Genomic DNA, 15,100 nt, shown 5'->3' on the forward strand with positions numbered 1-15,100 from the left:
TGACGCGTAGCGGTCAACCAACTCGTGAAGGCGTTCGTAAAACGTTCTAATTATATAAGAAATCATGATAGGAAACGCAAGCTCTAGAATATCGTATAGAATGGGATATGTATACTCCATTAGCAGGCGCTGCTTGAATGTTGCTACATAGAAATGGAAAGTTAACAATTCGAAAGCTGAACTCATCCCTTTCGTCGTAAAGTTTCGTTCTCCACCGACCGTCATTGTCAATTTCTAGATGCAAAGTCAAGATATTATGAGGCAGATTTAACTGTATCTGTGGTAACTTTATTTCAAGTTCGATTGGATAAATGCGTTCAACATTCTGGGCCGTTATAATTAGACAGTGTATGTTTAGAATGAGACAGTAGTAGAGGCGAGATCTTTGTGGCGCGGATTTAGTCAAATTATTTATATCTAAGGAGCTCCTGGGATATTTCAGGACCTCCATAACTCGATTTTATATATTTCAGGATCTCCATAATTCAATTTATTGATGTCGGTAAATATTTATGAAGGTTCACAATTATTTCAGAACCTCCATAATATGATTTCAGGATATCCTAACTGAAATGGAAAATGTTTAATGATGTGATAAACAATTATGATCTACACATTTTCTAGTAGCCAGAGAAAAACTAGATAGTGTTTTAGTTTCAATACGTACTTCCATAAGATAGTTTTCAGACTTAAGTATCCTAATAGGAATTAAGGCTGAGTTACGACTGCGACCCTTCGACATTTCTAAAATGAGTAACTGAGTAATTTTATACCGATAGTTGGCGACGGTTTGGTTTTGAATTTCACCAAGTCAATGAATGACCTAGTCACAGTGTTTCAGCAGCTTATTCGTTTATATGATGGCTACATTAATTTAGTAATTGATAGTGCCATCAAAATAATACATGCCTTCAAGTTTTTTCTTCGTTTTTTTCTCCAGTTATTCATTAATCATTTTATTGTCAGCATGCAATAGGACCAATTTTAACTGCATGCATTGTCCCTTTTATGATGGTGATGACAATGATTATGATGGATGGCTGTTTAACATATTAACAAAATTATTTGTTTTAAACAATTTGACAAATTAAACTCTAAATTTTCACAATTTCAGGATTAGAAAATGTTGATAGTCGAGCTTTTTAGTGCCCATTAATTTGTAATGAAATCTATTCAATACACCTTTTTTTAACATAATCAATAAAAAAAAGATCGTCATCTTCGCTGTTCCGTCCCATGCGGCAGTGGTAACTGAAATCGTACGAAAAATGATATTCACAAAATGAAATCCTGCCTTTATTCATTCATTTTGTTGTCAACCTGAATATGAGCAGAGATAAAGTTGCAAAATCTAATGCATTGCATGAAAGCGAACAGCCTCTAGATCTATCAAAACGGCACAATGATAAGAACATTATTAAGCAATCGCTCAAAAGTTTAATTCAGACACGTCGACTTGCAGAAGGCAAGGGGCTGTTGAACGTTACATTCACCAACCAAGAGGCCGCAGCTCATGAGGTACAGTTTCGGAACGGAACTGATATTGTCGGCCGGAGTTTGAATAACTGGAAAACAAAGCTACTGAAATAGCACATTTTCTGGTTTTTCCGCGATGTTATAATGTGATGTAAAAGTCCAATAATAAATCGGCTAATTCCATATGAGGCAAACATATTTGTTATCTCAGTTGATTTTATTAGGTCCATCAGACAAATATGGCCGTGTTTACACCCCTAAATTTGATACAGACAAGCCTGTGCAACTGTAAAAAGTTAAATGCATTGTGTATTTTAGAAAAATTAAAATTTGTTTTGTTTTAAAAAGTTACAGACAAGTTGTTTTCAATTTACGAACATTCTTGGTGTTTTTGTAAATTGTGCTGTGATCGTTTATTGTGTAGTATTTAATCACCATTTATGTTTAAGATTTTCCCTAAAAAATAGATACAAATTTTTAATTACTGAATATTTGTGTTCTATTCACGGTATTGTTATTATATAGGAGAGAAGTGTCTTAATGACGACAGGTGGCTCCATCTTGGGCTGTAGGTAACTTATTAAAGTTACCCACAGCTGTATAAGCATAGTGAGTTTGGTAGGAACTACTTTTGATAGATCTATGATATGCTGTATGAAGTTGCAGTATTATCAGTACATATCATAATAATCAGGTTGATGACTATTTTTAGGTCTTGCCCCCAAGGTCCAGTGACTGAATTAATAAGCAATTTTCAATGTTAAGTTTTCTGCTTTAGTTAGTTTGATAGGAACTACTTACAATTGACAATTATATTTTCTATAAAGTCACATTACTGTCCGTACATCTCAGTTTGTTGATCATTTCTAGGCCCTGTCCACAAGTTTGTGGTCCAGCGACTTTGAATTAATTAGTAATGTTAATGTCCATCGGATTGTCTTTTTCTGAATTTTATACAGGCGAGACATAACTCTTTGTCAACAGTTTATTTATAGCCTATATTAAGCTTATACAGCCAGAAGAGCTATATTAGCTCAAATTGCAGATATACATAACCTGTTTAAAGATGCTTAAACAAAAATGTCTAGACTTTCTCTGTTGAACCAAAAATGTCCATTTAGTGTGTAAGGATAGGCATGAAAATTTATGGTAGGTATGGAGACGGGAAACAGAAGTATATCTATACATTGCATCACTCATACCTACCAACCTTTTAGAACTACAGAGTGGGGGATGTCCCTCTCTCCAGCTCCACTAAGGGGGAGATTATAGGTTATTACTTTTTTTCATTCAAAATTTTGTATTAACATTCATGATAAGTTAATATAACAGCACAAACATAGATTTTGATAGACATATTTAAACTTGTATGCAAAAGTTGTCAGCCATTACTAAAAATCACCCAAGTTCCAACAAAATATTACATCACAATTTAAAAAGATGGAAGTCATAATTAAAAAGTGATTATTGCATGCCGTCAGAAGGTTATTCGAAGACGTATATAAGGTCATTCAAAGCCAGATTCAGCTAAATTAATAGACAAAAGTTTGAGTACGTCTGTTATAAATCTACCTATACATGAATTTAATTATAGAAAAACAACTTGAAGTTTGATGTCTTTTTACTTTGCAAATAAGTATGAAAAATTAAAACAGCTGAGAATACAAATTGCGAAAAGGTTAGAGGAAAGCCATGTCATGGTTTGGAATTTGTTTAAAAACTTATGTCATAATGTCGTAGAAAAAACACTTTATAAGCATTTTCATGAAAATTTACAGATTTTGATAGATTCATGAATGTCTTTGAATATAGAGTGAATGTAAGAACGATCAAATGCATACCTGTCAACTGACCCTGAGTTTGCGGGTCACACCTGGGAATTTAAAAAAAAAAGAGAGCTCACTTTAGATTTTGCTATAGCTGCCTGGGTGATCAAGTAACCCGTAATTTGGGCATTTAATCTGTTTTCGCCCTTATATATTCTTGTGCCTTGAGACTTTTTAAGTTTGAAATGCTGGATTTCATAAGTGATTTTCCTTTGAAATATCAGCAAATTCGTATTTCTTTCTGGATCAGTAAAACTAGCTGTGTTAACTGTCAAATTAAGTGACCCATTAAGTGCATGGTTTCACTTGACAGCTTTGGTGTCAAACACACTGTTAATTAACACCAATAACCTTAGCCTAAGATCAAAAATAATTTGTGTATTTCAAAGATGTTTGACAAAAAATTCGAGTTACTACTCCTTTTTTGCCACTTTTCACAGTATACTCCTTAAATTCGTGTTTCTTAGTAAAAAGATTAAATCTAAGGCAAATTGAATGCCAAGATATATAAGAAGAATACTTAAAGGGGGATTAGCTGTCAAATTCATGTTCACCAATTTGACTCAAATTTTCATATTTGATTTTATAACATACTAAAACGTATGTATCCAAATTACAAAAAGTCTAAAATAAACTATTAACAATGCATGATATGTATCAACATTTCGTGTGTATTTTTGTTTAGACCCCATCTAATTTACCATCGAGATCACCTCCGAAGAATGCAGACGGTCATATAACCTGATATAAACATAAATAGTAACCACGTGCAATTGTATTTTTCTTAGTCTGTTTGATATCATATTGTAGGTTAGAAAGTATGCTTATCATCATTTTAACATTTTTTTGTGGATGAATCAGTCAACCAAATGGTTCATCCTTGTTTCAATTTCAATGTTGACAGTCTTTTCCTTTTCAAAGTTGAATACAGGATCATACATGCGTAACCCATGTCCAGTGAAGGGGTTAAATTGAAGGTCACATGAATACAGATTCAATGAGGTCGAATTATTCACTTGCAAGTTAATAATTCATCAGCGATATTTCATAGATTATTTTGACAAAATTGAACCAAATTGGCTCCTAAAAGTGAATTATTATTTTATTATTTCACTATTCACTTTCATTAATGATTGAAAAAAAAAAAATATCATACTTATTTTTTTATATCTCATAGCTAATGCCCCTTTGAATGATTTTTACTTTCTTCGGACAACTAAAAAATTTATATTTTGAAAATTATTTTTTTCATCTCTACTTCCTTTAAATACATTGTAAATTATATCATCTCATATGAACCAAAATTAATGAAAGTTGAAGTAAAGCTGTAAGGGTTGCAAAGCACATGTTTTTGAAACTGTTCGATATAGATTATAAAAAATGTCCCCTAAATACTTTAATTTGTATAGTAATTTGTAATAGTTTGTACCCGTTATGATCTGAGATTTTCTTCTTCAGTGCAGGTCACATGACCTGCATTTTCATCTTCAGAGGTTGACAGGTATGCAAAATGATTATTACAGTGTTTTTCTATTTAAATATATCGATATATACCCAACATTTCCTTTTATCCGTATTAACTTAAGTTACCTCTTATCATGTATGATTTCAGCTTACAAAAGAGGAGCAACAAAGACAGTGTGAGAGAAAGGAACAAAATAGAAGAGCTGCTCATAAATGTAGACAAAAGAAAAAACATAAGCTAGAATATTTGACAGTGGTAAGTTTATAAAAATAAGGAGATGTGGTATGATTGCCAGTGAGACAACTATCCACCAAAGTTCAAATAAAGCGGATGAAAGCAATTATGGGCAATTGTACGGCCTTCAACAATAAGAAAAACCCATACTGTATAGTCTGCTATAAAAGGCCCCGACATCAATTCAGAAAACTAACGGCCTAATTTCTAACAAAACAATTTTTGAAAAACAAATATGACAGAAATTTCACCTAATATGTGAAAATGTCTCGAATTCGAAACCGGCCATCATACATAGCCTAGTTTATGTTATGGGGGAATAGAAAAAAATGTAACTATAACTGCTTACCTGAAATCGTTATTTCCCAAATTGATCCAATTAAACTGCTTTACAAGTCATTACATGTATCAGTCAGTACAAGCAAAGAAGTATTTTATGATGTCTTAATATGTAAATCTAGAGCTCATGGATTTGATATAAACAAAAGTGTATTTCAAATTCATGAATGACTCTCACATTTTAAGCATTTTCAAGAAAAGGCACATATTTCATTTGGTTTTTAAATGGTTTTAGGACAGGCAAATATAGAATTCATGTGAGAACAACTTAATGATTCCTCACAGTGTTTGTCTATATGAACAACACCTGTCATATGAATATTTACTTGGTTCTTGCATACACTGGATATTACCTACTCAACAAAAATGTCAAAACTATGCACTTCATAACATTTGAAAGACTTACTTATAAAAAAGAAGATGTGGTATGATTGCCAATGAGACAACTCTCCACAAGTGACCAAATGACACAGAAATTAACAACTTTAGGTCACTGTACGGCCTTCAACAATGAGCAAAGCCCATACCGCACAGTCAGCTATAAAAGGCCTCGAAATGACAATGTAAAACAATTCAAACGAGAAAACTAACAACCTAATTTATGTACAAAAAATGAACGAAAAACAAATATGTAACACATAAACAAACGACAACCACTGAATTACAGGCTCCTGACTTGGGACAGGCACATACATACAGAATGTGGCGGGGTTAAACATGTTAGCGGGATCCCAACCCTCCCCCTAACCTGGGACAGTGGTGTAACGAACTATAAAAATCAGTTGAAAGAGGCTTAACTCATCAGATGGATAAAAATACAAATACTACAAATACAAGTGGACGTGGCCGGGTACTTGTACATCCAAACAACAAAAAGACACTAAGTACATTTCTGAGAGTACTCACAGTTACTGACAGCTAGTTCAAAGCCACTAACAACTAATAAAAAAAATCATGCATCTAAGACTAAATTATCAATCCGTACACATCCAACATCCAATGGATTTAGTGTAAAGACGTCATAAACAGTCAGAGAAAAACATGACCTTATGCAATGCCAAGATACAGGTATCGACAGATTGTAGATCCATGAATGTGTATATATATATAACAATAATATTTAGTTTGCTTTTAATTTACAGATAACAAAATCAATAGTAGTACCAATAAAAACAATATTTAATGATCTAATTACAGTGTTGAATTGGTAACCTTTTAGAATAAGTTTATTTAAAGGATCGATAAGTTTACCAGGATCGTTTCTAAATTTCCGGGCACGGTAAACAATATTGCCGTAAAAATGAGGAAACTTAAAAGAGGGTGGTAAAGGGGGGGGTCTCAACACGGAAACACGTGAAATAAAAATCTCAAAAACATTGCACGGAAAATAAAAATCGGGAAAAACGAAGCACGAGAAATAAAATCGTAAATATTAAGAAAAAAGGTACTAGAAGTTATTACTCAGCCGTTCTTAGAGATCATGCAGTCATTATTAATGGACATGAAGACCCTGCGGTCACCTTTTAGCGACTGCTAGTTGAATTTGATTTGAAAACATATTATTCATAGTAATTTGATGGACTTTATTACATACCGTACATATACAATAGAATTGCAAAAGTAGAATGGTAACAGTATACATCAAGTTCTATTAGATTACACAAGTTTTACTTTTTAGTCAAATGCGGTACAAGCACGAGAAATTAAGAGTTCCGACACGAAACACGGAAAATAAATAAGGGGAAACACGAGAAAACGAGAAATAAAACGTCAAAACACGTAAAATAAAAAGGCCGAAAACGTTGCACGAAAATAACCCTTTACCACCCTCTTAAAAATTAGTTGCTTATATCCACATTCTTTGGCGATCTTTTTATTTTACTGTTAAGACATTGCATTTTTAATACTGTTGAATTACTTTTAAAACACAAATTTCACATTACTTTGTAATACTTCAATTTATTGGCCAAATGAGGCTCTTAACAAATCATCTCTTGTTTTAGTCATCAAGATCCCAAATATGATAAGATATAATTAGTCATCAAGATCCCAAATATGATAAAATATAATCTTTGCTCTTTGTATTAAAAATGTTCTTTTATTATATATGCTTATATATTGAAGAGTTTCCTAACAGAAGGTTTTACTGTCATGACTCTTGAAATTGTGAAATTTTAGGGATCTTATTTGTCTTAACCTTTTATCAACTTTTTACAGGAAAAAGATAAGTTAAAAAAGAGGAAGAAGTGGTTAGAACAGACTTTAATTTCACTAGAAAAAGAGAAAGACACATTACTTCAAACACTAAGGGAAGATGGAAACAAAGAAATGACTGTGATAAAAAGTGAACCCAATACTGATACCAACAGTAGTAGTTCATCAATGATGGAGAAATCATGCATTTTACAAAACAATAAATCTCATATTTGCTGTTCGTGTGATAGCCAGTCTCATAATCCAAAGAATTGTAATCAAAATTCATCATGTCAGTTTAAAGCCAAAGAGAGGCTGTCATGTGACAATAAAACACCCAATCAAACTTCTTTAGAGAATGACGATAGAATTGCCTTTTTCAATTATTACATGAAAATGAAAGGCAATGATGATGATTGCTCAAATGATAAGGATTCTTTGTTGGACAGTAGTCAGTCTAATAAATATTATTCTAGTATTGATGAATATGATGATTATAGCGATTCCGACAGTAGCACTAGCGAGGGCTATTTAGTGATTTATGAAAGTGAGACTGACTCTAGTGATTTGTTTAGCAACAGTCAGTCGTCATAGCAGATTTGTGTTGCTAGATAATTAAAAAGTGCTTTAAATCAAACTATTACTCACCAGTCAAGTCGCTCAATCCAAAAAGCTAAAAACAGAATTTATTATTTCGATATTGTTATTGTGTGAAGATTAGTGAGGCCGCAAAAAGAAATCATAGCTTAAAATATCTTGAGTGTTGTCACAGCTTAAAAAGTCATGAAGAGGTATAACATGATAAGAAGTCGTGAAGATTAATCACAACCTTAGAAGGAGACATTTCATGTTCTTCAAATTAAAGGGAACTTGTTTTAAACCAGTATTTTTTTACTACAGGGCATATAAATAGAGTTTTATATATTATTTGCATAAGGAATGTGATTCCATTTTTTTTAATAAATGTTAGATTCTTTTTTATTTATGATAAAATTCAGTGGCTTGCATTTAAACTGTTAGTTGGTTATAAAATGTATGAGTATTTTATGCACTTCTCTCAAAGTATTTGATGAAAATCATGGTGTGAATATTTAAGCAGTCTGGACAAATATTCAAAAAAAGAAAATCCTTTTAGATCTTCTCTTTGATAGTGGAAATCTAAACATTTCCCTTTAATTGTAAAAAAATAAGAAAAAATTGGGACACTACATTTCACCATGTTTTCAAGTAGAAAACTCCAGCTATCATGTCTATCAGCTAAGTAATTCTTGTGCCCTGTAAACTGTACAGATTTGTGTTGAATATAAGGAAAATCGATAGAAATAAGAAGACATTACAATCATATCGAATTTTAAATGTTAATTTTTATTAGTGCCACTTTGAACTCAGAGGTGTTTGCCATAAAATCATGCAGCTTTAACAGTAATCTTTTTGCAATGCATAAAGAAATAAGGCAGCTTCATTTTGGAAAGCAACAGCCAAGTAGATTTGATAATTCAGGGGTCATTACTTTTTTTTATTTTATTTTTTTTATTCATAAACTTTGTTAAGTGTATTTATGATAACTGTTTTGCATTGTTAAAAAGATCTTCTCCTTTATGGAAGTATTTAATCAAATTCTTTTGAGCCTGTAAACATTGACATTGAGACTGAAAAAATGGAACATCATTGGTATGCTATCTTTTTACCAACATCTGACAATGACATATAGTTTCAGGCAAAATTCCAAATGAATATAAAAACATTGAAATTAAATGTAATATTTGACATGATACAATGGAGAAATTATGATATGCACATGTGATGGAGCATCCTTGCCTTACACCCTGTCAAGAGAAAACAAGTTGAAGTCTTGTATAAAGACGAAGATTTCTGATTTGCTTCTAACTGCAAATACTTTGAGATCATTATACTTGTACACAAAGAATAAATTATCAAATAAGTTTTTTTTATATTTTTTAAATGATTTTTTTGTCTTTATTGCTCAGGAATCCTGTAAATTACTAGCAAAGAAGTGTCCAGTGTACATGTGTTTAAATGAACTTAACATTTAAATGATACTGTTCATAGAATTGACGTTATATATTTTATGGATTGAGTACTTAGTATCCTGCTTTCTAATGATTAATTGTTAACTTTACTTTATTAAGATAACTGAAATCTTAAATATTATTATTACATATGTATATAGGTTAGGTGTACATGTAAAATTACAGACCAACTTGAACTTATATAATATTGGTAATCTGTTGGACCTTATTAGAGAGGTTTTTCATCCAGTTTCAAAATATAGATGAACTTTATTCAAGGTAAAGGGTGTTTCAAAAGTCACAAAATGTAGTCAAGACAGTTTTGACATCTGTATTACAACATCCTGATTATAAAATGGTCTCTTGTGGTTGATTGATTGTAGTTTGCTTTACTCTGCATCAGTGCAAAAAGGCTGTAATGCAGCAAGGTCTCCTTTGCTAAAAATACTTTGGGTAAGTAATATTGTGTTAATGATATGTGAGGTGGCCTTTTAAATATTTTTTTTTATTGTACATGAACCAAGCGCTAAAATAAATTTTGTTATACAGTGTACCTTTTAAACTGCAAAAAAAAGGTTTTGTTATTGAAGAAGAAATATATTGATTAAAATGCATGATGTTTTACTTTTATGTGATAACTGTTTTATAGGGCACTATTATTATGCTTTTTCAGGTAACAGATTGTTCAGAGGGTTGATGTCATAATTTTTTATTTTGTCTTATGACTAATCTCAAAAAGACGAATATTATTTTTCAAGCATCATCAGCATTGATGAACCCTTCTGATAAGGAAAGTGATAGTTCAGCCTTAATTTTAACCAGCTCAAGAATAAGTATTGATATGTTATATATTTTATGAGTTACACAGGCAGCTTGTTATCTATGCTTTATCATTCAAATGTTTTACAGCATTGATTCATCTAATAGTCACATGATGAAGGGGACATTTTATTTTGAGGATATGTAAATAGCCGTAACAATATAGAATCGAGGAATTCATAAATGTTGTCATCAAAATTTAATATAAACATTATTTGACCTATGTGAGTTCTGATCTAAAATGTAAATAAAGTTTTCTTAAGATAGAATGTACCTCATTTACTTAGCTATTTAAAGCACTTTTGATCAGGTTAAATTTATTAAGTAATGTTTGCCATGTCTTTTTTAGTTGGTCTCAACAAAGTTGAGGAAAAACTATTGCAGAATCCTTTGCATTCATACGTGCGTTCATTCAAGTATCTACATCTTCATCAACATTTATGTCTTGAGAACTGCTTGGATTACAACCAACATTATTTTTATTAAGGTGCATTTAAGTTTGTCTTACTATATGATTGAAGGAGAAGGTCATATGACCAATATTTTTATATAATAGTTCATAGACATTGGTAAAGTTTTACGTCTATGTGTTTCGCTTTACTTAGAAGGATCCATTATATTAGTGTAAACATCTTTTAGTGTAAATTAGCGTTCAGACAAAAGTGAGTCACTATGACATATTTTCCACTTAAGTTCTTTCTCAGTCAATATACATAGAAGGATCAACTAGTGTATTTTTGGCTGAATTTTGTCTGGATTTCCAACATTTTGGTTTGCAGACAAAATCTTTTGAGCCTGCCCATAAAGAATAGCTTTACCAAATTTGGTTGGATAATGCCCATGAGACTAGGTCAAGGTCACAGCAGCTTTTAATAGACAAATTTTGACCAAATTTTGGTTACTGTATGTTATGTTTTGAACCATATATCTAACTTTTACCAAACTGAATTTGATAATGCCCCTTAAATGAAAGGAAACCCCAATTTATAGATTTTGAAGTTGCTAGGTCAAAGGGCAAGATCACTATAGCAATTGATAGACAGAAATCAGGGCCAAAATTTGGTTTTTGTATGATATCTTTTGAACCATATGTCCAACCTTCACCTAGCTCTGCTGGAAAACCCTTGAACAAGCAAGACCCCATTTGATTTTTGGTCAGTAAATCAAAGGTTAAGGTCACAGTACTTTCTAACAAATAGACTGAACAATACCTGTTGAGCCTTAACTCAAATATTTTATCTTTCTGCAGTGGATCATGCACCTTAGGTGAAAAACACCCCTAAGCTTGTCAGGTATATAGGTCAAAGGGCAAAGATACAGCAGCAATCAATATACAGAAATTTAGGCAATTTTTTTATTGCTATTTATCATTTGACATAAATTATCAGCACTTCATATGTTTTTCATTGTATTGACACAAAAATCTGTTTTATCTACTGTAATACAAATAAAGATCGCAACTATGCTTATGCACCCATGGTGCTTCTGTAATTTTTTGCTTTTCTAACATTGAATCATTTAATCAAATTGTGCAGAAGGAGACGCACTTTGTAATCATAAATTATTCATGTTTATATAATGGCTTTGTATGCATGAATTGCAGTTACATGAATATAAAGTGTACAATAAAGAATATTATATAAATATCTTTGATTTTTTTCCCAAGTTATAAGGTATAAGTTGAAAATCTCAAGTTCTGGAGAAAAAACTCAAAGGAAGTTATTCCATGACCTTTTGAAACGTTTAAAAACTAGATTTGTCGGAACGACATGAATGCCCCCGTCACAAAAAATTGATAAATCTGCAATTTCAACAACACATGTGGACACAAACATGCATCGATAGTATCCAGCTCTCAAGACCAATACTAGTATGATGAAAAATTTCCTTGATCAATGAATTAAATTTCAAAATATCAGCAAACAGGAAGTGGATGAACTACAGATCTAACAAGATGTGTTGAAACAACATGAAAATCATCATAGTGGAACGAAACAAACCTAAACTTGATCTGTAACTCATCATAGTTAACTCACATAACAAAAATCAGCCCAATATCTGAAGGCGTTTAGCAAAAAAGTCCATATAACTCTGATTTTCAACAATTTATTAAAGTCAAAAGCCCATAATTTCGGCAAAAATTAGCAGAGTGGAAAGAAAATTAAACTTGATCTGTAACTCATCATGTTTAACTCACATACCAAAATTCAGCCCAACATCTGAAGGTGTTAAGAAAAAAATTGTGTATACCGGTAATGGTTTGTTGCGGAATGACAGATTGACGGAATGACGGACAAGGGTAACACTATATGGCCCCGACAACTTTGTTGCGGGGTCATAAAAACGAACATTGATTTCTCGTTACTTTGTTTGAATTTTAATGCTGATTAGATTTGTTTTACAGTAACTAAGCATGCCAGGTTAACAATATTTATTTTGTTGATTTATTGTTAGTAACAGTATCTCCGTCTGGCATATCTTACAATACATACATGGCATTAGTCTCATTTTTAGAGTGCATTGGTTTAGTAGTTTTCAGAATTATACATGTATCTATTTTCAGTATGTATGCTTGACAGGTCAACTCATTTTGGTATTTGTGAATTTATTATAAGGATTTAGGTATTTGTCTGTTTGAAATATGTCAAAAGCCTTGACCTCGTATTAAGGCTCAAGTGCACGTGGTCGGACTAAGTTTTTCAGGTGTTTCTAGGTAACAATACATAGCATCCACAATATTTTGGTTTTTTTTGGTCTATTATAATAAGTATGTATTTCACTGATATAGGTCATTGACCTCATTGACCCTTCAGTTGTTGGGTTCAGTTTTGGAATAAGGATTGTATTTCAGCAAATATGCAGAATAGACTAACAATATTTTGCATTTGAGTTCATTTATATAAAAAGTACATGCTTATTTGACAGTTTTCATTTGACCTCTGCCACTGTTTTAAAGTTTGCTGACCTTTAAAATACTTTGTACTCATTTATAAATTGATCAGATGAAAATCATGGCCACCTGTGGCAAGCTTTGACTGATTTGTCAATTGCCATAAATCATCTACTGGCCAATCGGTCAATTTAAGATGGATGAGAAATGCCATAGACAGTAGTAGCTTACACTGTCACTTTGAGCTTGGTATGTTAAAACTAGAGACTCAAGAAGGCTACATCATTCAAATAGCATCTTTTGGAATAACTGATTCTATCTGAAGTGCAAATTATGTAAAACTATATAAAAATAAGGAGATGTGGTATGCAAAATCCTAACTCTATAGTCTGTTATAAAAGGCATTAGACATAACAAAATGTGAAACAATCCAAACGACAAAAATAAGGTCCTAATTTGTAACTAAACAATCTATGAAAACTAAATATGACAGACTAAAACACAAAACAATCACAGAATAACAGGCTCCTGACTTGGGACAGGCAAGTAAGGAATATGGCAGAGTTAAATATTTCTGTAAGCGCTCAATCATCCCCTAACCTGGGACAGTGGTGTCAATAGATCAATACGAAGCACAAAAAACAACTAACATCATAAAACTAGACACAAAGCACAGATATATGGGTATTCACAATTACTGAAAACTAGTTCAAAGCCAATTAAAACTAATAAATAAATCAAGTTCTCCCAGACTAAAGTATCAATCACTACACATCTAACAGTTTAAGTGTAACTAGGTCATATGTCCGGCAGTGGCAGGTCACATCATTGGATATAATTTTCACTCTTTGAGATGATTCCGGTTTTGCGTTTTGAGAGGACAAAAATATTTGAAGAATCTCATCCATGAAATCTTATGTAATCACTACTGTAAAAACATAATTACTGAACATATTAGAAGGGCAATTGGGTAAAATATTTAAGCAATTGGTAATGTAAAAATCCTTTTAAATATGCACAGCAACTGTTTGCATTTGTTCTTAGGAATGTTCAACAACTGACAACAATTTGAAACTCTCTGCATGTTGTGGTAGGATGTTAAAATCAAAATTAAAATGCAAATTTGTTTTTGTATGATTAAAAACATCCCTTTAATTTCAATCCTGAATTTTGTATGTTTGCTGATCATTGAATGTAATATTTAGTACATTGTATATAGATTTCTGTTGTCTGAATAAATCTTCATCAGGCATGAACTACCTAAAATTTTAATTTGAACAAGACCAAGTGACATTCAGAAACTAGTTTCAATATCAAAAATCCTTTTATTGGTAATCAAAATTAAACAAAATCATTTTCTTAATATCTATTTATAGTCATTCCAGCCAGACTGATAGGAAAGTATGGTTATCTGGCACATTTACGAAGGTGATCATCAAAAAGACTTATTTTACTCAAGTTTGGGTGCTCATTGATAAAAATAGTCAAGCCAGCATCATGACCATCTGATCTACAATATTGTAACTAGATGTTTCTGATTTTTTTTCTGTAAATCATTTTTATTTCCAGTTGAGGGTTTTTGATAACTTGATGTACATCCACAAAATCTTTCAAAAATAATAATTAACAGACTATGGGTCATAAAACATATATTAGGTCCAGTTTTGGGAATGTTTTCTTTTGTCATTCATGCATAATGCCACTTAAAAGCAAATAAACATCTAGCATGCTTGCTGAGAAAAATACAATTAAAGCGAGTGGGTTGAGACATCTATATCCTTATTACACATCTTTTTTTCCACTTTATTTTGACTTACAAACAACTTCA

The 15,100-nt window shown here is 31.8% G+C and overlaps 1 protein-coding gene across 1 annotated transcript; it reads left to right on the forward strand.

Moving 5' to 3' along the window:
* Positions 1 to 1,313: 1,313 nt before the first annotated feature.
* Positions 1,314 to 12,026, forward strand: LOC127738917 (uncharacterized). Its single transcript, XM_052250410.1, has 3 exons — positions 1,314 to 1,518; positions 4,915 to 5,022; positions 7,558 to 12,026. The coding sequence occupies exons 1-3, from the start codon at positions 1,327 to 1,329 to the stop codon at positions 8,125 to 8,127; spliced, it is 870 nt and encodes a 289-aa protein (XP_052106370.1). The 5' UTR covers positions 1,314 to 1,326; the 3' UTR covers positions 8,128 to 12,026.
* The last annotated feature ends 3,074 nt before the right edge of the window (positions 12,027 to 15,100 follow it).

The sequence above is a fragment of the Mytilus californianus genome, unplaced genomic scaffold (assembly GCF_021869535.1).
Source record: "Mytilus californianus isolate M0D057914Y unplaced genomic scaffold, xbMytCali1.0.p SCAF_4, whole genome shotgun sequence".
NCBI classification, from domain to species: Eukaryota; Metazoa; Mollusca; class Bivalvia; order Mytilida; family Mytilidae; genus Mytilus; species Mytilus californianus.

Bases quoted from the DNA above. Each gene is read 5' to 3' on its own strand.
- LOC127738917 (XM_052250410.1), top strand. From the start codon at position 1,327: ATGAGCAGAGATAAAGTTGCAAAATCTAATGCATTGCATGAAAGCGAA. The intron at 1,519-4,914 runs GTACAGTTTCGG...GTATGATTTCAG, and splicing joins AAGAGGCCGCAGCTCATGAG to CTTACAAAAGAGGAGCAACA. The intron at 5,023-7,557 runs GTAAGTTTATAA...AACTTTTTACAG, and splicing joins AGCTAGAATATTTGACAGTG to GAAAAAGATAAGTTAAAAAA.